Source organism: Archocentrus centrarchus, chromosome 5, assembly GCF_007364275.1.
Source record: "Archocentrus centrarchus isolate MPI-CPG fArcCen1 chromosome 5, fArcCen1, whole genome shotgun sequence".
NCBI classification, from domain to species: Eukaryota; Metazoa; Chordata; class Actinopteri; order Cichliformes; family Cichlidae; genus Archocentrus; species Archocentrus centrarchus.
In genome coordinates, this window is record NC_044350.1 from 4034143 (window position 1) to 4061970 (window position 27828).

A 27828-nucleotide genomic window follows, 5' to 3' on the forward strand; every position below is an offset into this window, starting at 1 on the left:
GTGAGCTCAGCGTGAGTTTAATGACGCATTAACGTGCTTTTGGTAGCGTAGGAATTTTGTAATCAAAAGCAGGTGCGAACGCTGGCCTTTTCATGGTATAACTTTTAAGCCGTTTCAAACAATATACTACAGTAATAACACTGGTAGCACTAAACGCCTACCTAGTAAGAAAAGCGACTTTTCTTACATTAGCTTCGCAACTCGAACGCATTTGCTGCTCCGTTTCTGCCATGAAAGCATATCTAATACCATCAGCACACTGAAGCAGTTGGAGGCGGATAGTTCCCTGAATTGAAAACGTAACGAGGAACGTTGAACGCGACATTGTTTCCTGTTCAGAGGATATCGTCAGTGGACGCCAAATGCAGTTTAATTTGTTTGATGTTCAGGTATTTGCTTGCCGTTCTGTTTGAAACTTGTTTCCTGAGCTATGGCCGCATAGAAATACCTCCGGAAATGTTTTGGGAATATTTCGACGCGGCTCGACGACTCGGAAATTCATCGGGCTCTGCGAGCGAGGTAATGTTAGCAGGCAAGGCTAACGCCAGGTTAGCTAACTGCTAACTTAGAGTTAGCAAAATAACAGCAGTGCTTTGATTTGTTGGTGTACGCGGGTGTTTACGCTCCTGCTAATTGTAGCTTCTGAGCCATATCTCGAGACTTTTTAGTGTCGAGGGGAAAAAAACTTCCAGCCTGTGCCGACGGTAACTAAACCAACCAAACGTTACCCATCAACAAGTGGTCTTTTATTTTGAACTGTGTGGGTGCTTGGCTGTGAGGGGGGGGACCAGTATCTCAGGTCCTTGCGTTTGCAGCGCACGAATAACACACTTCATTTGACTGATCTGACCTAGCTGACGTTGTTATCTCCACAGATAACATTTGCTGCTAATGTCAGGAGTTACATAATGTTCAGTGGTAATCTTCTTCCCTGGCACCAGTTTTGACACTGTCCTGATTTCTGCCCTGATATCGCCGGTTTTAACGCGACAGTTTGGGACAGATTGTGAGTGTGTGTGTGTGTGGGTTGGTGTGTCTCCATCCCAGCAGGTCTGGATGAGTCAGGACAGATTTATTATTCCCTGGTCCATAAGAAGCTTATGCACACATGTTGACAGATACTGACGATAGCACAAGTCGTATTGAATCTGTCACTTGGAGTGGACAAAATAACAAGAATAGCAGATGAAAAAGCCAGCAGCACACAGCAGCAGGGATCATCTCAGTGCCAGGTTTTTGTGTGCATGAGGAGTGGAGCTGTGAATGGCAGGTACATAAAACCTGCAACAGGAGCTAATTTTAAAAATGAAGAGTAAGCATGAGGAAAAATGGAGGGTCTCACAGAGGAGGCCACATTTATGACTCCTTTTCCAAAACTACATCACTTGTGGATTAATGAGAGTGGGCTCTAAGCATGACCCAGCATATTTTTTAAATAAAGCCATGATGCATACTCATCAGAACACCCACCATATGGGAGGCGGCACTTCAAAAGATAGATGGGAGTGATGTTGGATGGCTTCAGCCACAAAAGTGAACACATTTTAAAATAATTTGATTGCAATACTTTGATAAATGAGTCTAAGAATATTCATCCATCCTATAAAAGGCATTTTGTTTTTAATAAATTTCTATCTACTAATGTCCTAATGGGGAAAAAGGTGACCCCCCCCCCCAAAAAAAAAAAAAAAAAATTAAAAAATAAAAAAACAACCACAAAAAGAGGTCAATCACAGAAAATGTTTTTAAAACCCTGTTAACATTCATGCTGGTGTACTTTTATAGATTAGCAGGAAAAAAAACAACCCAAAACAAAAAAAACTTTCTCATCAAACTATTTAAGGTTATTCTCATAAATGTACACGTGACTACATCTCTTTAGTGTGTACCACAGTGTGGTATCTGTGGTGGCAGCAGGGTTTTTCCTGGCTCAAAACTGGCCTTCATACACATCGAAAAGCCTGTCAACTATATATTGTTAGTATATCCACTAAGAAGCTTTATCCTCATGTGACTTCAAACTGTCTATCTGAGAGGTGATTTGTAACCTGAATATAGCTGAAATCATAGAACAGCCAAGACCTCAATGTATGCGAATGGGGATTTTAGCAAACAGCTTCTTCTTGTAAAATCAGGACTTTAGCATTGAAGAGAGGCAGAGTGAAAAATGGTTTGGAAGTAAAGGCAGGTTAACATTAATCTTAAATTGTGTTGATAGTTCATGCCTTTACAGACCTCTGACAACAGAAACATGTGAGCACAGAAAGTAGGAGAGAAGCAGATGATATTTTCACTGAAAAATCCCTGTTGTTGTGATATAGTTTATTGTGGAAATAAGTTAACCACAGGGTTCCCATTTCCTCACATACCAGATATGGACCTGTGCTGGTGCTCATGGTGGGAATCCTATAATATACTACTATTAAAGCCACCAGGAGAGCGTTTGTGGTGCAGCATTCGGACCATGAACAGTGTAAAAGTGGGACCCAGTCAAAAGCAAAACACTGCAGCTTAGCTAATTGATCCTGAGGATGGAGACAAAGGCATTGCATTTAGGTTTATGTCCTGCTTGTGCATTTGATTAATTGCATTCACAGAGCACCTGCATTGTATTCAGTCCAAAACAGTAAAGCTTGATCCAGTCCAGGTGCAGGAGAAAAGACTCAAGACAGCTGAATGACATTAAGGACTACCACAATAGCAGCCTGGTGAGCCTGTTCAGAGCTAGCTGGTCAGCAGTTCCAAAAAAGAGCTAGTAAATGGTAAAAAGTAAAGCAATCATGTCATTGTCCTGGATGGATGGAATAATTAAAAAATGCTGGCATACAGTCAGTGTAAAATCTCTAGATTGCTACATTAAAACCAGCTTACTAATTACAGAACTGGAGGAAACTCTAGAAAAACACCTCTGCTTACATGCAAAAGCTCCACTGCCTAGAGTCTGATGTCATTGGTTTGCAAAGTAAAACTGCCAGAGAAGCATGATAAGCCAAGATAAGCTTGGAGGTGTGAGATTCAGAATTGAATTGTTCTCTACTGGAACTGGGTCTTCATTTCTTGTTGCCACACAATTGCATATTGAAAAATTGCATTTCTTGTAACACTAAACCAATAGCACACCATATTACTGAACGTGCTACAAAGATACTTCTCATTTCATTGCCCTGTCTTTGATAAATGGTGTGATTAACCTGACCCATGCAAGGCTGAGCTGAAATGTGTTTGGATCATAAACTATAAGTTGTATGTTGCCACCCACTGGTTGTCTTACTGGATGTCACCCATTGGTTTGAAGTCTGCATTTTGAAGACTTAAGGCCATTACACACTGGATGCATTGAGTAAAAAATGACAAAATTCCGAATCTTTCCGATGCAAACTTGTCGTGTAACCTACATACACACTGGACCCGTTGCGAATGAATCATCCTCTTAAAATGCCCTGTGAAAAAAAAAAATGAAGTCGTCGACATCAGTGATGTAATGAGGTCCTGATGTTTTTTGATCCCGGAGTTGAAGCTGCTTCACAGCCTCTTTCGCACATATTTCTGGATATCAGGGGACAGTTTAAGCTCTTGTTGGCAGAGAATAATTTCAGACTGACCCGGAGCAGCATGTAGCTGTGTGTCTGAGGTAAAATGGCATGATTTTACTGTTCCCACATCCAGTACACTGGTGTGCGTTTTGAACTGTGAGCGCACATGTTGCTAAATAAGGCGTTCTGATTGGTCAGATCTGTTTGTTTGCTTGTGAAAGAACAATCAGACTTGATCCAAAAAAATAAATGCCGCAAATTTGTCCTGTGAAATGACGCGGTCGGCGTGAACAGCTGCATTCAGAACGGGTGAATCCAAAGAAAATATTTTTAAAGCACGAAACATTTGCACGAAATTTACGCATCTGGTGTGTAAAGGCCTTTAATGTTGGCACTCTGGCTGCCATCATGTTGTTTTTTTTTGTTTTTTTTTTAGGAACCAAAAGAGATGTGAATTAGTTGGCTGTCTTGGCAGATCAGTCAGTCAATTTTTAGCATTAACAAAATCCAGATGGGTAAGTAAATTAAAAAAAAAGTCACCCACCATTGTGTAGGCGAGCACTAAATATCCATAGACAGAAAACATTTTTATGTACCAGACTGTAAACATGTGTTTTAATTCTATAAATGTGTGCATTTTAACATGGGAGTCTATGGGGATTGAGCCAGGTTAAAGTGATCATTAGAGGAACTCCACATTTTGGCACTTGACAGAGGTTGCCTGTTTGTTTGAACATGAGGATGGCCAGATTAATTCTGCCTGATGGTCTTGGTTGTTCAGCTGAGTTGTAAATGATGAGTTGGTTTCCATTTTATAAATCGCAATATTTTAATAATTTAACTCCATACAACAAAGAAGTAAACCTTTTCATTGTATTTATGTGCCGTATTTAAAATATTTAAAAAAAATTTTTTGCATTTCCTTAAATGCAAAAATAAATCAATCACAAGTACAGTAATGTCAATAAGGTATACATATAACCTAGACTAAAATAGCCTTTACTTTGTCTTCTTGGAAGGCTTTCTTAAATCAGTAGAGTTCTGAGATTATTCTGTCTCCTGGGTGAGGTAGACTGTGTGTGTGAGTGTGTGTGTGTGTGTGTGTGTGTGCGTGCTAGTGAATTGTGGTCTTGAGCCATTAAAAGAGCATGTGGTGGCTAAAATGAAGCAAAGTGAGCATATCAGCATTCTCAGAACTGAGGTTTGTCCTGAGCTTTGACGCAGCGTTTCCTGCTGCAGAAAACAGACGTTCTGATGGTGTACATGTTAATAATTAATGTTAATAGTAATTCGTTGTCCAGGGTGCTGGGGTGGCTCAGTGGGTGAGCAGGAGACCACATATGCAGCATGGCTTTTGTGCAGAGTTTTACTGGCTTACAAAAATGCTTTTATTTTTATATTTTTGTAATATTAATATGATTTAATTTAATTAATATAATAATATATTTATATTATATATAATGTTACTAAATCCTTGAAATAATATGATCTGGTACACCCCATGCCCCCTTTAGACTCACCCCTGCTGGTTGCAGGTATCACTGCATAGAAAGCAGGACAGCCTTCAGCGAGCTGCCTGATTTAAACAGTGTATCAGAGTAAGTTAACAGTTCATCTGCATATTCACGTAATTTATGTAGCTTTATTGTAGATTTGTCACTGTGTAAAACAAATGGCTGTAAAGGTTTTAATGATGATTAGAGGAGCAACTGCTGCTGTTTTGGACATTAGAAAAACGTTTTCTTTCACACCACCCGAGGTCACCGTTTCTGTAATGGCTCCGCCTCTTTGCTCTTCATGTGTGTGTGTGTGTGTGTGTGTGTGTGTGTGTGTGTGTGTGTGTGTGTGTGTGTGGACAGACTCCATGTTAAACTGTGACAGCATCACCCTCACTTCTGCTGTTGTGTTATCAGTCCTACTCTATGGAAAAACTGGGGCCTACATGGGCTTGATGTTGTAATACAAATTCACACGGATGCTCCTAAATTCGTTTCTATTGCAGGTCTGTTTTTAGTTGCAAATGCAGGTGAAATGCTCGCATTTACATGGTGAGTACAGAGCACTACAGAGTTGTGGACTAAATGAAGCATTGAAGCAAATGATTTCAAGGTCTTGTTTCCTGTAGATTTCCCGTAGGGCTCCTGTAGGTTTCACAAAACCCAGGATGCTGTCAGAATAAGATCGTGACACCCCCCCCCCCCCCCCCCCCCCCCCCCCCCCAAAAAAAAAAAAAAAAAAAATCTAAAAACACCAAACCTTCATAGGAATTAGTTTTGCGTAGTCTGTTATGTACAAACAAACAAACAAACCAAAAAACACCTGCAGGAGCCCAGAGAGGCAGCAGGACAAGGAGCCTGAAGCTGTCCTAAAGACAAAGGGCAGCCATAGTCTTAAGTAATTTGAGGGTTATGTGTAGTGTCCACCCACTCTGTATACATTTGTTCCTCCTCTGTCTTCACTATGGGACTTGCCCTAGTGTTGCTCACAGCATGAACTCACCCATCTGATGTTTCAGAGAAGCCTTTTCCCTGCTGAGTAAAGGAACCTCTCATTTTTCTTGTGGGCACCATATAATTAGGTGACCCTTGAGAGGTGCACCCAGCTGAGGTAACAGGCAGGGAGGACTATAGTTAGGCTGACTTGGCTGGTTTGAAGTAAGGTGTGCCAGTTGCCTGTGCTCTTGAATTCAAGGTCACAAACAGCATGTAACAAGAAAAAAAAGTTGGTGCTCATAAATATTTGAGATATGATGGGGAGAGAGATGGCATTCAGCAGCATTCTGTACGCTCCTCCATAGTCCTAATTAGTTAAAGTGAGGACACCTGTGTGGGTGTACCGCCTGTGTCTGTGGGCTGAAGTCAGAGCACATCGTCCTGTCAATCAAGTCAATCAGAAAAATCTTAAACTCTCACCAAGAGGTTGAACCTTAAACTGGATAAATTACAACTAAAATTTTATTTGGGTGTGGTTGTCTTCTAGGTATGACACTTTTCTTAGGTATGATTGGCTAATCCCAAAAAACCCAATCAGTGAAATTGGTAGATGTAATTGTAGGATTTAGTTTGTAGTGCCACCTGCCGAGAGGCAGTGAGACACTGAGGGATCACTTCTCTCTGTCGCGCTATCAGTATCTCAGCAACCGTGCAGGCAACATGTGTTTTTTGGAACACTCTCATAATGTCATTTTCAATGCTACTAATGAATGCCTCTGTCTAGCTAATTTGTTTATATGTATTTACTGTATTGGTATATTTATAACTTTGATATTAACATGGAAAGTAGTTCAGCTTTGATCTAGGGCTGCTGCAATAATACATTTTCACTCTTATTTTTCACCATTATTGTGGTCGGTAAAATCCACACTAATATTTGCATGTTTATTGAAGACTTTTGGGAAAATATAACAGCAGTCAGTCAAAATACAACTGCATAGAGGTGGTGAGAGAATCTGTAACCATAAGATTGCAAAAGCATATCAAAACTATTACATTGCTAGTGCTAATGGCCACGCCCACTTGCAAACTGTAATGACAGTGATCTGTTCCGATTGCAGGTGAAATTGTCAGCCCAGCGCAACAGTACATTAGCCAGGTGCATTGCTGGTCCATCAACCGCTAGCTAGAGCCCTGTCTTCTTTGGATGTTGGTTGCATTTTGTTCCATTCTGTCTAGCACTGAATCAATAATGTTGAGATCTGGGTTCTGGGGAATTTTCTTTCCACGTAGGCTTTTACTGCATTGGCCATGTGTTTAGGATCCTTATGTTGAAAAATGAGGCCACTGCTAATCACACTTTTCAGATGGTGCTGCATGGTGGATTAAAATCTGACAGTATTTGTCTGTGTTCATAATTCCATCAATTTTGGCAAGTTCCCAACACCACTGGCTGAAATGCAGCCCCAAACCATGAAGAGCTTCCACTGTGTTTTACAGATGTCTGTAGACACCCACTGTTGTACGTCTCTCCAGACCACCTCTCCATGCATATTGGTGATGTTTTGAACCAGAAATTGTAAATTTGGATTCATCACTCCAAAAGACCTGTTGCTGCTGATTTTCAGTCCAAGTCTTGCCATTTGGCACACCTCAGCCTTTTCTCCCAATTTGCCTTCCGTAATAGCTCTTTTGCAAATCGCATTATTGGAGCAAAAATACTATTTGATGCCTGTCAAACTGTGATAATGTCAGCAAAAGAAATGGTAGTAAATTCTGTTTTTGTTATTTTTTTTGACAGGCTGCTAGTGACAAAGTGTCAAGTGTCAGATTGGTTCTTTGCTAAGTTCCCTGTTATGTGTAGACCCAACACTGTTTCATCCCTTGAATTAAGTGCTATTGCTCAAGACCACTTTAAAAAAAACTGCAAAATAGGCTGGCTTTTTGGATGTAATATATAAAGAAATGAGGGGTGGCTCGAGACTTCTCCATCTGGCAGTCTGATAGACGAGTCTGGGTTTGGTGGTTGCCAGGGGAACGGTACTTGTCTGACTCCATTGTCCCATGTGTAAAGTTTGGTGGAGGGCAGATTATGGTGTGGGGTTGGTTTTGTTTCCTTAGTGCTGATTGCATTTTCTAGTGCTTAAAAAAAAAAAAAGATCTGCGTTAATTAACTCTGAAGATTCTGTCCTGATCCCTATCCCAGATCTATCCCTGTGATCCACAACTGCTCATCCTCGATTCCTCTCCTCGAGGAAATACCTTTTAACAAAAGGAGCCATCCTTGCCTTTTATCCATCATTTTAAAGGTGTCAGTTAAATATATTTGACATATTGTTTTGTTGCAGTGTAACTACTGCTGTATTCAATGATCTCAGGTACTCATGCCTTGGTTTTTAATTATTATTATTTTTTTAATATTTAGCGCCTTTAATGATGAGTTGTGGCATTGCTGGTTCAGAATAAATTGTATTTTGTTCCAGGAAATATTTGACACTTTTTCTTAAAGGGCAGAGTGCAAACCAAAGTGCAGACGTGCCTAGAAGAACTATTGCACATTAAGAAGCATAAATCTCCACATGGGAATTCTTAAATATGTACTGGTATTTTATTTTTAATGATTTGTGTGTAATTCTGTAAGACAAAGAGGTCATTTAAGCCACACAAAGGAAATTGATTACCTTGTGGGTAAATGTTTGTGCAGTCTGTTGTGAATACAGGTGCTAATTTTAGTGCAAAATAGATTATTGATGTCCTTTGTCCTTTCACACCCAGGGTGTTTGGACAACTGAATCCCCAGAGGTCTAAACACAATTTAAAGTTTCTGGGAGAAACTGAATTATTGTTTTTTTTTTTTTTTGGGGGGGGGGGGGGGGGGGGGTAAATGCATTATTTGTGTTTGGTATTAGTGACATTATTATAGTATATAATATGGTATATTGTTACATGGCATAATTGCCTTTGTGAAACTTGGAAACACCCTTGCATAGCATGTTACAAGCAAAGTGTGGCTCATTAGCAGCAGTTTAGAAAGGGCTGCCTGCTACCCAATTAGGACTTGCTGCTGGTAGAAGTCACAAGTGCTCCATAACCCTGCCATGTTGAGCTCTGTAAATTAAATGCATGGTTGATATCAATGACAAAAGTTGGTCTGCACCAAATTCCGCCTCTGCCTTTAGTGGTCTTAGCCTTGCTGTGCACTGGACCTTTTTTTAATCACATACACCAAAACGGTAAAAGGCAGTTTGATTATCTTAAAAAAACCAAAAATGAACATAAGAATAAAAAGTGCTAGTTGTTGAAAGAGTCCTCTGCCCACAGTTGTATAATTATATATATAAACACTTCCTCAAAAGGATACACCTATGCGTACTCAATTATAGGTCCTTCAGCAAGTCTCCTTTCTCTGCTGTCCTCCTAATGCATTTTAGGAATTGAGACATCCTTCAGAGTGACATACTGACATTGATTTTCCCCACTTCAGTTTTACACCGTAGGAGCTCTCTTCAGGGCTTAAATACTTTGTGAATAACTTCTGTTTTTAGCAGCATGGAGTCTTATCATTAAGGGAAAATCTTTAGGAAATGTGATACTCCTGTAAATGATCTTGGAATTTCATCACAATGACTGACTGAATTTTGTGAACACAGTCCCAGAGGTGAAAAAGCTGTTTTGGCCACGAGCAGGACTATTTAGTAACTTCATCACAGTTTATTGGTGTTCTGTATGATTTATGTTTATGTGGAATCTCTGTATTTCTGAATAACTGGCTTTAAATTAACTATGTGACATTCCATTTAGTATGAGAGTATCGTGGTCCTAAACAGCCTCAGTCTTTGCCTGGGTGTTCAGTTTATTCAAATGTGTGGTTGCATTATCATCTAGCGATGTCAGAACCACACAAGTGAACAGTGCTTTTAGCAGATGGTGCACCTGGTCTTGTAAAACCTGTAAATCCTTAGTTGTAAAATGTAATATAGGACAGCAATTAGACCACATTTCTAGGGGATCTTGCTGCTGAATTTAAGACAGACTCAGTCTCTTTATTTTTTCTTTTTTTTCAGTGAGAGACATGGACAATTCTGTCACCCTGTGGCAGTTCCTGCTTCAGCTCCTGTTGGATTCAAACAATGAGCAGCTCATCTGCTGGACCAATGAGGAAGGGGAGTTCAAACTGCTGCAGGCTGAGGAGGTGGCCCGGCTGTGGGGAGCCCGCAAGAACAAGCCCAATATGAACTATGACAAACTGAGCAGGGCACTCAGATACTACTATGACAAGGTAAGCACACCTAGCACAGGCAAATATTCGCATGCACAGTGACATGCTGACATGCTCTTAGTGTATGTAACAACATGTTAACATGAAGCTGTTCACTATAAGTGAACAGTCTGCCAAAGTAAACTGTGAGGGGACCACCATGAAAAATTTGATAGCAAACCTAATCAAACACTTTAATCACTTACACCTAGCTGAACATGGATATTTAAAGATGCTAACAAAGGCAAAGTGGCTAAAGCTACACAGAGCTCAGAGCCAGCCACAAGCCAGCAGCCTTGGTAAGGGCAAAGGATCAAAATAGTTATGAGGAAAATTATGGAGGCAAGTGAATTTATAAACATACTGCAACATCATACAAGTGACTGATATTTGTTTTGTTATATAAATCTGCTGCACCCGCAAAATTGTAAGGTTTAATCATTTCTGTTATTGTGAAAATACAATTTTCCATAATTTTGAAGAAAATTTTGTTTTTATTTGTATATTCTGTCAATTATAGTTTTTAGGAAGAAAACTGGAAATAGCTCGACTCTGTATTGGCAGATTGTACTTACAAAAAAAAATCAGAATCGGCCAAGTGCATTTCTAATAATCTGTTACATGATCTGTTACTGGTTGCCCCACTTAAGTTGATTGGTGCAACAGACTTAGCTTTTAATAGGTAATTGAGGCAAAAGGTAAAGAATTTTAAAGGTTTGAGCCAGAGCACACAATTATGGCAGTTTCCTTCTTTTTTCCTTAGTCTGAACCACAGATTATATATAACCAAAATTCACCATATTTGGATATGTGAGCCATCAGTCTTGGTTAGCAAACTGCATCCATAAATTGATCTGCAGTGCTGCTAATTAGTGGTAAGTAACAAACCAATAAAATACCTGAATTTCACCCATGTAAGCTGAAGCACGGATTTATTGGTTGGGTTTTGTCTCATAGCAGCACATATTTGTCACATAATGTCATTAATAAATGCTCCCAAGAGGTCCAGTTCTTTGACTCCAATTAGCAGAGTTGAGGCCTAGCAGGCACCTATCCGCTGAAGTAGCCTGTGTAACTGCAAAGCAGCCAAGCTCCTAACTTTAAGCCACAATAAAATCCAAATGGATGAGAAGTTAAAAAAAAAATCACCTATTATACAGTTGTTATGAAGGAATAAAGTATCCATAGATTCTAAACCTGAGGTGTAAACCTGCTTTTTAATGATGTAAAGTTGAGCCTCTTAAACTGGGAGTTTTAAGGGGATATCTTCATTTTTCCAGCCAGGCCCAAGTAGCATTTAGAAGAACTGCAGTTTATTCATGTCAACTTCATTTAGTCCCAGAGGGCGCACCTTGGGCTGAACGTATTGCATTAGCACAGGTACAGCAACTGCAGACTGAAAGCTTCAGTAGGATCTGTTCAGATGATCTGTCTTTAGTGCAGTTTTTCAATAGTTTATCATTATAATGCTAAGAGGACAACCAAGGTCTTTTTAGCTTTCACAGGTATAGTCGCCACTAAATGTGCAATAATATCTAGCATTGTTTGCTAGATACTGATGAATGTTCAGCTTTAGAAATAGAATAACATCATGACAATAGCACAGTTAATCTATGATGCATCACCTGGACCTGCCCTAATTTCCTTGGGGATCCATAAAGTATCCATCTTATCTGTCCGATCTGCACTCACTTACTTGATTTTAGAATTTCCAAAACCCCGTTGAGTTCAGAGGAAGCAAAAGAAAATAAAGTTGTAAAAGATTCTGGCACTGGGTTTGCATCCTCCTTTGGATAGAGCTGAGACCCCCACAGACATGTCATTCACAAAGTGTTTAGCTACATGAAGAAATGCTGCATCAAATTTACAGAACACTCCTGCCAATTTTGAAGAACGCCCATTAACATTTCAACTGCATGAAAGAACTGGGCACACATTTTTCCTCTACACTCGCATTCCAAAACATAGATTATGAATTTGATCACATGATGCTCTACCCTTATATATGTGAAATCAGATGTTCCATTGTTAAGCCATAATTTAAACTAATTACATGATGCTTATGTTGGATAACCACGTGTTTTGAAGCAGCAACTGGAGACTCCATTTCCTCCAAACAGCTGCATCAAAAAGGAACTATTAAAGAATAATTACACAGGAAAACTACTTTCAATAGTAATTTGTGGCACATATGTCACCATGATTGTCTTTAAAGTAGACGTGGTTATCCACAGTAAGAGTTGAACACAATTTTGAGTGGAGGGGGCTTCATAACTCATTTCTCAGTGACATGTGGAAGAGAAGGCGATCACTGTCTGTCTCCCACTCTGCTTGCAGTTTGGCTGAGGCACAAGCTGACCCTGTGGGTGTTCAGGGCAGGGCTGCTCTGGTATGTTTGGCTGCAGCTTTCGTGGCTGCTACATTGGTACAGACAGGAAGGACGGATCTGTCCCACGCACAAAGCTTTTCTGTGGTCTGACTTGTCTATTTTTTTCCTAGAGACATACTATCACAGTCTCACACTGCTCTTACTGTGTGCCTGCATAATTATCACACTGTGTTTCTGTTTTTTTTTAGAACATCATAAAGAAGGTGAACGGTCAGAAGTTTGTCTATCGCTTTGTGTCCTATCCTGACATCCTCAAAGGAGATGTTGTCACTCGAACAGAGGGCGGGGATGTGGGCGCTGGGGGTACCACTCCACTATCGAAGAGGGGAGACGACATTCTACAGGAGGGGGAATCTGGTGACAGAGCCAAGGTGGGAGGGGTTGCAGCATCTCTGGCCTCCAGCACCAAGCAGTCAAACCGTAATGACTACATTCACTCTGGCATGTACACGTCCTTCACGCTCAACTCGCTGCAAAATGGACGGCAGCTCTTTAAGTCCATCAAAATAGAGAATCCAGCAGAGAAGATGACTGACAAGAGGGCTGTCACTGCTGCTTTACAGAGCCAGGAGACAATGCCTCAAACACAGCAGCCCACTGCTTTGCCCTCAGTCATCAAGTTCGGAAACACCCCTCAAAAACCAGCACCAGCACCGCCCCCTCAGGTTTCTATAGAGGCCAGCCTCATGCACAGCCCGCTGGATTCTCTCCAAGCTACTTCCCACAGGGCTGAAGACATCAGCATACACTCCTCCCTGCCATCACAGCCCATGTACTCATTCGATCACATCCGCCCATCTGAACCAACCTTCAGCCTCCCAGACCTGACCTCAACCAGCTCCTCCCCAAACCTAGTGCCAGACTCCTCCCAGGAGCTGGTGATTGACAGCGACATTGAATCCGGATCCTCTCAGACCACAGACGCTCAGGCACTGGAGCCCACAAATTCTCAGGCACAGGAGAAGGCAAGTATACATCCAGACACACAGATATATACACGCAGATATGCATTCATTATTGTGTTCATTGGAATGATGATTCACTGCAGCTGTCATATTACTCAGGGGAAGCTGGTCCTACTAATGCATATATGTCTATGGAGGCAGAGTGTTAAACACAATGAAACCTCATCATACTACAGTAAGGTGTAAGTCTTGAGCCACCCCTCATTTCATTATATTTTGCTAGAAAAATGCAAAATAGGTCCAGCAATTTATTGAAACATGTTCAAACATACAAAAAATAGATTATATAAGACAAAAAAAGAGTTTGTAGAGTTCTAAAGAGTTTGATATTCAACATTTGGTATGGCCTTTTTTCTTCTTCAATATAGCCTGAACTCTCTAAGGCAGCTTTCTTGTAATTTCTTTAAGTAGTCCTCAAGAATAGTTCTCCAGGCTTCTTAGAGGACACTGCAAAGGGTCTTGCTGCCTTTTGTTCTGTTCTCTGTCAAGATGATCCCACGCTGCTCAGTAATGTTGAGGTCCGGGCTCTGGGGAATTCAATCCATGCCTGGTAGTGTCCCATTGTGCATTTTTCTGTCCAGGTATGTTTTTGTTACATTGGTAGTGTGTTTGGGATCATTGCCATGCTGAAAAATGAAGCAGCTGCCAATCAAACACTTTCGAGATGGTATTGCATGATGGATTAAAAATTATTGCGAATAATTTAATTACATAAATTTTGACAAGATCCCCAACACCACTGACTGAAATGCAGCCCCAAACCATGTCAGAGCCTCCACCATGTTTTAGAGACTCTAGACGCTCATCATTGTACCTCTTTCCTGACCTCCATATATACGGACGATTTGAACCAAAAATTGCAAATTTGGGTTCATCACTCCATAAGGCCTGTTGCTGATTTTCAGTCCAGTTACTGTGTAATTTGAAATACCTCAGCCTTTTCTCCCTGTTTCCCTCCCTTAAGAATGACTTATTGACAGCCACCCTTCCACTGAGACCATTTCTGATGAGGCTTCAGTGAACGGTAGATCGACTGAAGGGCCAGATGCATCTCTCAGGTCCTGTGTCAGGTCTTTGCTAGATTTTCTCCTCCAAAGGACATGACCTTCAGATACTGTTCATCTGCTGTAAATGTTTTTAAGGCTTGCCACTGCTTTTGTCCTCTACTGCCAAGATTTGCCAAGTTTTTGACTAATAGCTCTTTGGGAATCACCTTGTTGGTGCAGAAAGCTTCTAAAACTGTTATATTTGGCCTTTTCCTGTAAATTCAATTAATGAAATGGGAATGCTAAGTTTTCTGTTATGTGTAGATGCAATACTTGTTTATCCATGCTTGCTTGAATGATTTATAGGTCAGTGTTAAGTGGCTTAACAAACAAATAAAACATTCTTTGAAAATGGTCAGGTACAAGGACTGGACAGAAAACGAGGGAAAAAGCAGCCAATGTCCAAAGAAAAACTTTGAAAGACCTTCAGAAAGCCTGGAGAGCTGCTGCTTAAGACCACTTAAAAAACTTACAAGAAAGTCTGGCTCCTTGGAAATCAGGGGTGGCTCAAGACCTTTGCACAGTACTTTATATCATATACTATAAACTTTATTTAAAATACAGGATATCTGATTAAGTTAAAAATATGGGACTTCATACCAAAATGCTTGTCTTATTCAGAGTAACAACAGCTCTCTACCACAATGTTTAAAATGTACAGTGGATATAAAAAGTCTGCACACCCCTGTTCAAATGCCAGGTTTTCGTGATGCAAAAAAATGACAGCAAGACAAATAATTTCACAACTTTTTCCACCTTTAATGTGAACTATAACCTGTACAATGCAATTGAAAAACAAACTGAAATCTTTCAGGGAGGTGAAGTAAAAATAAACAACTGGGATAATGTGGTTGCATAAGTGTGCACACCCTTTTATAACTGGGGATGTGGCTGTGTTCAGATTTAACCAATTACATTCAAACTCATGTTAAATTGGAGTCAGCACACACCTGTCACCAATTAAAGTGCCTCTGATCAACCCCAAATAAAGTTCAGCTGTTCTAGTAGGCTTTTCCTGACAGTTTTGTAGCCACATCTTCCAGCACAAGCTGTGGTCCGCAGAGAGCTTCCAGAGCATCAGAGAGATCTCATTATTCAAAGATATCAGTCAGGTGAAGGCTACAAAAGAATTTCCAAGGAATTAAATATACCATGGAACACGGTGAAGAACGTCATCATCAAGTGGAGAAAATATGGCACAACAGTGACATTACCAAGAACAGGACTGTGCTGTCCTCGCTCTGAGTTTCCCGTTTTCGCCAGCTAGACAGCCAGATAACGATGCTCCAATAAAGAAACTTCTCTTTCCATTTTTTGCTGCTTTATTGAAAAATGGCCTCTGACCATTGTCCACATTCGACCATCTGGAATCTGTTTACTTCCTGTATTTTTGTAACCAAAAACAATGCTACAAAACAACCACTGGAGGGAGTTCTAGGGTGGTTTTACAAAAACTGTATACAGTGTAACCTATAACTTACAGAAGGCAGAACAAGGACGTCCGTCCAAAATTGATAAGACGAGAAGAAAACTGGTCAGGGAGGCTGCCAAGAGGCCGACAGCATCACTGAAGGAGCTGCAGGAATTTCTGGCAAGTACTAGCTGTGCAGTACATGTGACAACAATCTCCCATCTTCTTCATATGTCTGGGCTATGGGGTAGGGTGGCAAGACGGAAGCCTTATCTTACAAAGAAAAGCATCCAAGTCTGGCTTAATTTTGCAAAAAGACATCTGAAATCTCCCAAATGTATGTGGGAAAAGGTGTTATGGTCTGATGAAACCAAGGTTGAACTTTTTGGACATAATTCCTAAAGGTATATTTGGCGCAAAAACAACACTGCTCATCACCAAAAGAACACCGTACCTACAGTGAAGCGTGGTGGTGGCAGCATCATGCTTTGGGGCTGGGTTTTTTTCAGCTGGAACTAGGGCCTTAGTCAGGGTGGAGGGAATTATGAACAGTTCCAAATACCAGTCAGTGTTGGCACAAAACCATCGGCCTTCAGTTAGAAAGCTGAAGATGAAGAGGAACTTCATCTTTCAGCACAGCAATGACCCAAAGCACACATCTAAATCAACAAAACAATGGCTTCACCAGAATAAGATTGATCTGTGGGGTGATCTGTGCACAGGAGATGACCTCCCAGTCTGTCAGATGTGGAGCGGTTTTGCAAAGAAAAGTGGGCAAATATTGCCACATCAAGATGTGCTGCGCTGATAGGTTCCTACCCAAAAAGACTGAGTGCTGTAATAAAAACCAAAGGTGCTGCAGCAAAGTATTAGTTTAATGGTGTGCATATTTATGCAACCAGGTTATTTTAAGTTTTTTATTTTATATTTTTCCCCTTTAAAGATTTCAGTTTGTTTTTCAATCGCATTGTACAGGTTATAGGTCACATTAAAGGTGGAAAAAGTTGTGAAATTATTTGTCGTGCTGTCATTTTTTTACATCACGAAAACCTGGCATTTGAACAGGGCTGTGTAGACTTTTTATATCCACTGTTCATAAAATGTATATTACAATTCTGCAGCTTCTTTTTGTGATGCTGTAAAAACTGGCTATAAAATGTAACAACTGACTGGATTACTCCATAACGTTTAGTGTCCTCTCAAAGTCTGACTTGAAATTAGAGCTGCAGTTACTTCCTTTAATCTCTTCTCAGTGCTGCGCTCCATGAAAGCTGTCTTACCAAGGTTATTGTAGTTGAGCAGAACTAAACTAAGAACTAAAACTAGGTGTGGAAAAAAGTGCTGGGTAACTGAAATAAAATAAAAACTAAACTTTAGTCTGAACCTATGTATAATCATAAAATAAAATGAAAATATACAGGAAATGTTAGTTTTAGTTTTTGTCAGTTTGATCAAACTTGTGAAGACAGCCAGCCTTATGAGGCCTTGGTGCTTTTGTTTATTGAAACTAGGATCCTGGAGAATCAGTGATGTTTTCAACTATATACCCTCATATTATTAAAATTAAAACTAATATTGAAACCAATAAAAACAATCAAAACTAAACATTTTAAAACAAAGGTTAAATGGAATGAGCAAACCCACGCAGTCATTATGGATTTCTGTTTTAGTTCTGTTTGGGGTTTTTTTGTCTTGATGTCCTGCCTGTCATATAGAGCTGCATATTAGGAGTTTGAATATGTCAGAGTAAAAACCAAAACAACCTGTTTGTGACCAGCAGGTGGAGACCAGCATTGTCCTGTCTGGAGACGAGACCAGCATGTTGGATGCTGAAACCAGTTCATCCTCAGTGAGCAGCAGCACCACAGTCAGCACCCAGAACTCAGGAAAGGCACGCAAGCCCCCCAAAATCCTGCAGATCAACCCACCAGCTCTGCTGGTCACTGCCTCTGACTTTTCCCCCATGAACCTCTGCAGCCCCTCACTGCCTACTGCCTCTCTCACACCAGCAATGCTACAGGTGAAGCCATGGTCTAATCTTTTCCTTGAGACATAATCTGAAAGTTCTTTAGTTCCGTTCCTTGGGGTACAGGAATTTTGGTGAGGAAAAAATCATCTTCTGCCTACATAATCTTTTTAGGTAGAAGGCAGAAAATGAATATTACAGTACAATATATAACTATAAAAAGTGATGTACATAGTTGTGTATGCAGTGACTGAAGGGGTTAAGATGGAGCAGTCACGTTGGCAAAACTCAGCAAAATTTGAAGTCATTCTGCTCTGACATTTTATACTGAATTTTTAAATGCAGGGGAGTCACATAGCCCATTATACTGTACTTGAGGGTGAATGAAAAGGGTTGGAGTGCACTGTTCAGCTGTTAGAATAACAGAAAAGAATGTAAGCAAATCAGTTTATTGTAATTAGGGGGTGGGTGGTATAACCTCAAAATTATACCACAATGTTTCAAGAAAATTTGTGGTGATAATATCTGACCATATAGAAAAAATATTGAATATTTTATCAACGCTTGTAGGCAGCAGCATTTCTAAGTGTAAGTAAATGAAGGTCATTTCCCATCTTTCTTTTGCAGAGAGCTACTGTCATTGGTGACACACTTCCTAATTTGAAGTGTGACTCTGCTGAAACAAGGCAGTAGCTGCAGTATTATAGTGCAATAGTAGCAATATAGCAAAACATCAAGTGACACAAAGTCACATGTAAGCACAAAAGTAGCTTAGTTCGTGTTTCTCCTGTAAGTTTTTAAAAAAAGGTATAATATGACTGTTTAACACTTTAGCAATAACTAAAGTAACTTAACCTCAAGAGCCTGCACAATATTTTCTGCCTGGTGTCTTGTATCTTGGGATGTGCTTTTTAACCAGCTTCTTAAAGCCCTCCTTTTCCAACAAATAACCACATTAGTAAATTCCCTCCACCATCAGTTTGATCAGGCTGATGAGTTATGCAGTTAGATACAGAAATAGCTCCAAGAGATAGTGATGCTGACCAGCAGGGGACAGCAGCATTGCAGGAATAACAAGACGTGGGGCTTTCTTGCCTTGTTGTGGCGTCTGTATTCCTGGTCATGTTATTTATAGGTCATATGATTGTGTGGCTGCAGTAAAGAATGCCAGTCTATTAGATCTAATCATGTTGTTGGTTCCTTGTCTCTTCCCCAGCTGGTCAGGTCTGGTCATGAGATCCAGCTCAGACTATCAATGAGTTCTTTTTTTCTGTTTCTCTTTTCTCTGCCTCTTATGGACTCGAAGCTGCACTTGTAGCATAGCAGGCTTCAGTTGAGTAGTTAATTATTAACACACAGTGTTCCATCCTGGTATTTCCTGTCTTCCTGTAAAGCCAGATCAAAATTAAATCCAGATTTTTTTTTTTAACTGATTTGTGATACACAATAAATATCAGCTAAAGCAATGTTTGAAATGTCACAAGGACATTTAATAACCCTCTCAGTGAATCAACACCTTATCATGGTGGAGGGGTTTGTGTGTCCCAGGGGCTATGCTGTCTGGGGGCTTTTGCCTCCTGGTAGTGTCTCCCAAGGCAAACACAAAGAGCAACAACCCTTCTGAGAGGATGATCAACGGAACAGTTTACCCTGCCCAGGATAAGATTACTGGGGCCTTAAACCTGGAGCCAGGCCTGGGAAAGGAGAGAACCTGGTGGCTGGGCCTTAGCCCTTGGGGCCCAGCCTGTGCAGCCCAAAGAGGAGACATTGGCCTGCCCTCCTGTAGGCCCTCCACCCGCAGGAGGTGCCGTAGGGGTAGGATGCACTGTGTCAGGTGGAGGCCCTGGCTATTGAGGCCAACTATTGGGACATGGAATGTCACCTCTCTGGTGGGGATGGACCCTGAGCTAGTGTGCAAAGTAGAGGGCTACTGGCTAGATACAGTTGGGCTTGTCTCAACCTATGGCCTGGGCTCTGGAGCCAGTCAGCCTCTTGGAGAGGGGCTGGACTCTGTTCCAGTCTGGTGTTGTCTTTGGTGAGAGGTAACAAGTGGGCTGTGAATTTTTTCTGGTGTGGAACAAGTTCGGTTAGGCCATGGAAAAGGACTTTCAGACAGCCTTGAAACAATTCTGGCCAACTGTCAGGCAGCTTAGGTGGGTTGAGTGGTGCTCTACTCACAGTGTATAGTGCAGGTGGGGCACTGCTGACTACATCTGAGGATGTAGTTGGACAGTGGAAGTGGTGGAAGTGCCCATCGCTGGGGGTGAGTTCACTGAAATAGTTAAATAACTCCTTGGTAGTAGGGCCCCTGTGGTGCATGAGATTCACAGTGACTCTGGATGTTGTAGGGCTGTCTTAGTTGACGCAGCTCTTCAATGTCACGTGGCAATCTGGGGCTCTGCCTCTGGACCGAGAACAGACATTTCATCTTGAAAGTCAATTTAAAATTATAATGGATTAAAGAACAGGCTGAACAGGGTTACGCCTACGGTATGCTAACGTAACACATTCAGCTACATGACGCATAGACTACGAACTGAGTACGTGTCTGGTATGTTAACGTAACATTAACAGTATTTCAGATAACCATAGTATAAAGAACATGCTAACAAGTTTACCAAACCATCAATCCACTGAATTCTTCATCCTCAGTGTCACTTCTAAACAACTCCGCACTCCGTACGTAGACAAAGCGCCGCTTCCTCTTCTGCGTTGCTTTCGTCAGACTTGTCGTCAGTTGCAGTTCCAATTATTCTGGCCTTTCTGAGTCCCGACAGGATGGTTTCGGTTGCCACTGAAGCCCATGCTTTGTTGATCCATCCAATGACTTTCAGGAAAGTTGGGTGGCGCATTCTTCTGGTTGCCGTGAAGCTGTGCTCTCCATCCATCATCCACTGCTCCCACAGGTTACGCAAGACTGCCTTAAAGCTGCAGTTCACGGAGATGTCAAGTGTCTGAGTATCTTGGTTAATGTGTTATAAATGTCACATATAAGTTGATCCGGAGTACAGGCCGCACCCCCGGCCAAACTATGAAAAAAAGTGCGACTTATAGTCCAGAAAATACGGTACCTTCACAGAGCTTCCTGATTGGCTGAGCTAACTTGAAATTTCGAGTTATTAACTTAAAATTTTGCGATATGTAACTTGAAATATGAAGTTATTTTCTCAAAATTTTGAGAAAACTTGAAATTTCGACTCATTAACTCCAACCTATATTTAACCTCACACAACATGGGACTTGTCTCAGTTTGTTATTTATTATTGTGCGTTCTGTGTATTGTCTTTTAATGGGTACATGTGTCAAAATGCAAGATTTTATCTAAGTAAGTACTATCAAATAAACTACTACATCTGCAAGGATTCTCTTTTAGTGTGATGGGCTGGTACTAGCAATATAGTCCTTTTCTACTCTCATTGAGCACTTAAAACAACTTTTACTCCAAGCCACGTTTACCCATTCATATACACACATTCATACAGCACTTGATTCTGTGCTTTTAAGCACTATCTTACTAACTCACACACTCCGATGCATCTGTTGTTGACAGGTTGGCTGAAAGCCAGATTTACTGCACATCTACTACTACTACAACCATTGTAAAAGTTAGTATTCACAGGTGACAGTAGCCCATCAGATGATAATCCAACAGTTAATAACAGCTGAAAGTGCTTTGACACTAACTCTATGGTGGCAGAGCATGAAAAAAATATCTTCCCTAATAGTGAGTGTTTTTATTTGGGATTCACGCTGATAAAAAATTTCGTCACGCATTATCAGATTATTATATGTGAATTCATTCGTTTAATGTATATAATATTTTGATATCTTTATATAGTGTTTTGACGTGTGTGTATATGTGTGTATATGTAAATGTGGGTATTGACACTGATATATATATTTATGTATATAGTGCTTATGTATATGTGTATAGTTGCTATTTTATTTTATTCTATTGAATTTTAGTTTTTAGTTTAGTTATTTGTTCTTACTCATTCTTTTCATTTTTTCTCTGTATTGAGCTGCTGTAATGCACAAATTTCCCCGTCGTGGGATCATTAAAGTTTTATCTCTCTTAAGCAGTTGTGGCTGTGCAGATCCACTCTGATCCACCAGGGGGTGCTGCAGCACCTTAGCACCATACTTCCCAGGCCTTGATGAGGTCTGCCAGTGTGTTAAGATTGCAATCTCAGGGTTCATCGTAGAATAGACGTTATATGGTGCTGCTGCTTCCTGTCAACACTGAAATCAAATTAAAGCATTTTGAGCCTAGCAGTTAGACTAGAAGTAAACTGTCTGGGCTATGCAAATGACCTGACATCTCTGTGTAGCAGAAAGTCAGAACTGAATGTTTATTTTAATCTAATACAGAAATATCTTTGCCATTTATGTATAGTAATTTTTGTTGTATTTACACCAATATGGACAGTCTAGTTTGAGTATGGGTCTTCGTTTGTCTTCCTCAGACTCCAACTCTTCTGCTGACTCCCAGCCCACTTCTCTCGAACATCCACTTCTGGAGCACACTCAGCCCAGTTGCTCCACTCAGCCCAGCCACACGACGCCAGGGAGGCCACCTGTTCCAAGTCAGTCCATAATAATATTGCTCCTCTCTGTTTTCATTCAATCTCTCTGTATCTGTCAGTGCATCTAACACAATCTTTTACAATCTCTTGCAGTTTCCGTCAGTTGTCACCCCCCAGTTCCAGATCCCAGTGCACAACGTGGATGGGACCAACACACCTGGCCCCATTTCACCAGACCCTCAGAAAACATAAGAGTAGGGCCTATCCTCCTGCCCTCAGCACCAACACATTTGTACCCAGAAAGCCAGACACCCACCCTTCTCCCACTCCTGCTCCACCTTCTCCTCCCACATCCAGGACAATGATGTGAGAGCTGAGTGTTTATTTCACTTTGCTCTGGTGCTTTGACGTTCTCTGCCGCAGGATTCACACTACACTCAGGTGTGTGGAGAAGTGTCGGCAGGCCTGCTTTGACTGCTTTGCTGTACTCGTCCATGGTCATTATCACCATTATCCTAATAATAACACACTTAACATGGGGTCTGGTTTTTCTGGGTCACTTGAGTCACAAAGGTTGAAAGGGGGGAAAAATTTTTTTTTTTAACCTTTTTCCTTTATGGAAGTAGATCTGCATGTGGACTGAACCCTCAGCAGCCACAGTCTGCTTCATACCTGGACACACGGAGCAGCTGAATCTTTCCTTTTATAGAGTATCTTCTTCTCTTGTGCTAAAGTGTTCTTGCCAAACACGACAGGTTTCACCTGGCCTGCTGACAGTGATTTTGTTTTTGTGCTCAGTCCTTAACTTTTCCTCTTGTTTATAGGTTTTACTTCAACCTGCATGTTTACCTGCAGCTCCTCTATCTGAATTTAAATGTCAAGCCTTGCCTCAGCTGCTCTGTCTTATTGTGACATGTGGCCATAATCCAAGCTGAACTTTGCCTCAGTGTATCAGTTCTAGTGTACAGTGTGTCTCCAGTAGGTCTGAAAGCCAGCATAGCCTGTTCTGCCTCTGGTTGGTAAAAGCTTTCACGTGGGAATGAAAGAAAGCGAAGCCATAACTCTTTTCTGTGCATCGATTCTCCAAGCAACGATGAATTCTTACTTCATTATATACCTGAACTCTGCAGTAGTGTTGGTAACTTTCTGTAATTCAGATATCACGTTAAAGGCTCTTATTTTAAGTGTCTCAAACTATGTAAGAGAAAAGATGAGATCTTATGGATCAGTTTGTAAGATTTGGCTAAACAAAGGACTCCATTGCTACTGCAGTTACTCTGCTATTCTAGTGGACGCTGCTAAAGCTCAGTGATTCATGTTATAACTTAATTTACTGTGGATGAAAGGGCAAATGTGTGAACACAAGTGCATCATTATCGGATGTGGTTATGTGAGAGGTGATGTAATGAAGTCTCCACTAATTGGCAAAATCAAGGGTTGAAAAATCAAGTGTGGAGGTGCCAAAAACTGCAGTTCCTCTGGGTGTCACTTGAGGCTGACTCCAAAAGCGAGCCATGTAAAAATGCCAAACTTTACAGCATTAAAATGTATGGATACAGCCTGGAACAGACAATTTTAGCTTCTGTAGTTAGTTTCCTAACATTGAAGCCCCAAAATGTGAAGTCCAAAACCAATTGGTGATGTCATGGAGGCTGTGGTCTCCACTGATTCTCTAGCAGTCATCATTTGATTAACATGCCAAAAATAGAGTAAAAATGACAAACATGTATAACATGTTGTTCTGTGAGCTGAAGTTACTCTGAGCCAGTATTTTCTTTCATTTCAGTGGGAGCTAAAAGCAGAGAAAATCTTTTCCCATGAAACTGCGTTTCAGCTGGTTTTACAGGTTCACCTTTGTTTCAGGCTTTGGTGACTTGTTGCTTGGAGTATCAGTGCTGTTGGTTAGACTCCATCCTGCCATCCTGGCCTTGAGCCCCTGGATGGCTTCAGTCATCTGAACATGCAGTGATGAGCCAAAGCATCTATGGTCACCCCTGCCTAATATGCTGATGAACCTTCATGTGCCACAGCTCTGACCTGCTGTGCTGTGGATTATACCATTATTATTATTATTATTATACCAGCCATTAGCGGGTTCATAGGTTACTACCCCCCAACCAGCCTTGGTGTTTCATAGAGGTGTTCTAGCTGGGGATTGTAAGACGTATCTACTTGTTTCTCCAATATTTAGCATGTAGACTCTGAGAATGTACTGTTCACTTACAATACCAGTTGTGTCCAAATGTTTGACTGGTACTGTACCTTTTAAATACACCCAAGATCCTGACACACACAATTGTTAGATTATTCTTTCTTCATCTGAGTGGTCATCATGTTTTGGCTCATCTGTAGAAAGGTTTCTTCCCCATTAGAAACCTCTAATGGATGATCTGCCATGAGAGGTTTGCACCTTTTTTGCAACAGATTTTAAAGCCATACGTCTGAGACACAGACTGAAGAGGTAAATCCCACCTTTCTATGCTAAACATGGAAAATGTACATCACATGTGTTTACATGATACTTAGATAAAACACATGAAAGCGTGTGTGTGTTTACCACAGTGTCACTTTCCAATCCAGGAATGGATGTAGGGGAGGGGGGAAACTTAATGTTCATTTCTACTTAACAACCAGACATCTCCCCCCTCAGCCCCGTAGTCCATCAAAGTGATATACGGTGCCTTACCACAGGTTTCTCCCAATATGGATGGAGTTAAAGTGATGGAGCAGTATGTGACAGCTCTCCTCTTTGTTTTTATGCCATATCTTAGACCAAACCCCAGAAGTTCTGAGTAAAACTTCACCAGGGATGTACGATGCACAAGCACACTGCAGCTCAAATGTGCCGCGGTGCCCTTCTGGATGCTTTATTGTACATACGGACAGCAACATGCACAGCATGTAAAATTTAATCAGGCCGTGTTTTAAAGTTGGCAGCCATGTCTGTTTCCAGCCTGCTTCTAAATGTTCTACTCAGAAAGTATATGAATATATATATAGAAGACCTGTTTAAGCTTTTTTTTTTTTTTTCTGTAATCTCCTTTTTATTTTCCTGTAACACAAATAGAATTTTAAGATTGATTTCTATTTTTGTAATGGCCAAGTAGTTAGATGTCTCCTATTTTGGGTTTCCTGATTTTAATGTTCTCTCTGTGCATGTGTTTCCTCTTGTGGATTTGGGGGGAGCGGCAGCCCCGTGGTGACGCTTGCTCTTTGTTGGGGGGGAATCGAAGCCTTATAGGGAGAAATCTAAATCTGCATTTTGTATGTTATGTGTTTTGATAATAGTGTTGATTATTGTAAATGCAGATGTTGTGATGAAACGTTTGCACTTAAATCTTCGGGGTTCCTGTAGTATTGGATTCTGTCACTTTTCTATGCCTCAGAGATGCTCTCTGACGTGTTTGCTTACTGACAAACGTCTATTTTCCCAAAGGGAGGATACAGTTATGCACTTGGTATTTTCTATGGCAAACGAGTTTAATCTTTTACAGTGTATCAAATAAATTTACAATAATTTGTAATTAGGCACTTAATATTTATTTATAAGAATTTATACTAGAGCCCAATGGAATTGGTAAGCTATATTGCATATTTTTGCAGTAACTTTAATAGAAAAAAAGAAACTATAAAATAGCTGGAAAGTGACCTCAACTCCATTTAAAGTTTCCTCTTGGCCTTTAACTCATTGACATATTTTTTTGTATCCTGATTTTTCTTTTCCTCCACTTTTTCTTCAAGTGTAAAACCTTGTTTTAAAAGAAATGAGCCCCTTGCTTTATGTCCAGTTCTCCAACTGTTTAATGCTTTTTCAAATGTTTACAAGCTGCTTGTCTTAAGTGGCGTATTGATGTGTGAGGACGTGTTTATATCAGAAGAGTTAGGTGAGACCAATAATAAAAGATCTGACTGCATCTTACACCCTGTGTCTTTTAATGTCCACAAACTCACACTGATACACCGATCTGTTGAGCTGTTTGTTGATCATCAAGCATCGACAGCATGATGCAAATACATCATTCGGTGATGATTTCCAAGATGTTGGAGTGTGACTGTGAACTCTCCACCCTAGGAGTGTCACCCTCTTCCTGAGGTGTTTCTCCTGTTGCTGTATCCTCTACTCTCACCTGCACACTGAGTCTCCTTGGCTTCCCTTCCATGTCCATGTTTCGAGACAAATCTGAGCACTAAACAATATTCATTAGTGAAGGAAAACACCAGAGAAAAGACATCCAGATGCTTACATGTAAGAACAGGTAAAACAGATGATACTTTTGCTCAGCATCCTCAATCAGAAAGGAGTGCTGAGCTGTGCTGTGATCACAGATGGTTAAAAAAAAAAAAAAAAAGGATGGACATAGCTTAAAGGTTGAAAAAGTGAAGTTAACTGTTCCATCCATCCATCCATATATTTTCTTCCGCTTATCCAGGGTCAGGTCACAGGGACAGCAGCCTAAGCACAGACACCCAGACCTGTCTCTCTCTCCAGCCACCTCCTCCAGCTTGAAACACAGAGGAACACCGGAGGCATTCCCAGGCCAGCCGAAAGATATAATCTCTCCAGCATGTCCTGGATCTGTCCTGGGGCCTTATCCTGGTAGGACATGCATGGAACACCTCACCCAAGAGGTGCCCAGGGGGCATCCTAAGCAGATGCTCGGACCACCTCATCTGGTTCCTTTCAGTGTGGAGGAATAGGGGCTCTACTCTGAGCCCCTACTGGATGGCTGCACTCCTCACCCTATCTCTAAGGGAGAGACCTGCTGCCCTTCAGAGGAAGCTCATTTCCATCGCTTGCCTCCTCGATAATATTCTTTCAGTCACTACACAGGTTTAAGTACACATCTTTATTTATCTCCTCCACTTTTGGCAACTACCCGTCCCTGACCCTGATTGAGCACTCCGCCCTTTTTCCGACTGAGAACCATGGTCTCAGACTTGGCGTGCTGATACTCATTCCTGCCATTTGACTGTAGACCACCCTAGTGTAATCTGCCTGAAGGAGGTCTAGAGAATCACATCCTCTGTGAAGAGCAGGGATGTGACTATAAAGCCACCAAAGAGGAGACCCTCTGCCACTTGTCAATAAAAGTTATGAAGAGAATCAGTGACAAAGGGCCAACCCAGCAGAATCAAACTCTCACCAGGAAGAAGTCTGAACAACTGCCAGCAATGTGGACCAAGCTTTTGCTACAGTTGTCCATTGACTGAATGGCCTGTAGCAATGGGCCATTTGCCCATACTCCCAGAGGACTGTTCACAGGATGCTCCATGAGATGCACTTGAATGCCTTCTCCAAGTC

At 41.0% G+C, this 27828-nt stretch overlaps 1 protein-coding gene across 1 annotated transcript; it reads left to right on the top strand.

The window, feature by feature from the left end:
* Nucleotides 1-323: 323 nt before the first annotated feature.
* elk4 (ETS transcription factor ELK4) lies at nt 324-26437 on the top strand. Its single transcript, XM_030729664.1, is given in 7 exon segments — nt 324-519; nt 10030-10244; nt 12801-13577; nt 17815-18054; nt 22467-22586; nt 22680-22759; nt 22761-26437. Coding segments are annotated over 6 exon segments (1560 nt in total). The 5' UTR covers nt 324-519; nt 10030-10037; the 3' UTR covers nt 22897-26437.
* The last annotated feature ends 1391 nt before the right edge of the window (nt 26438-27828 follow it).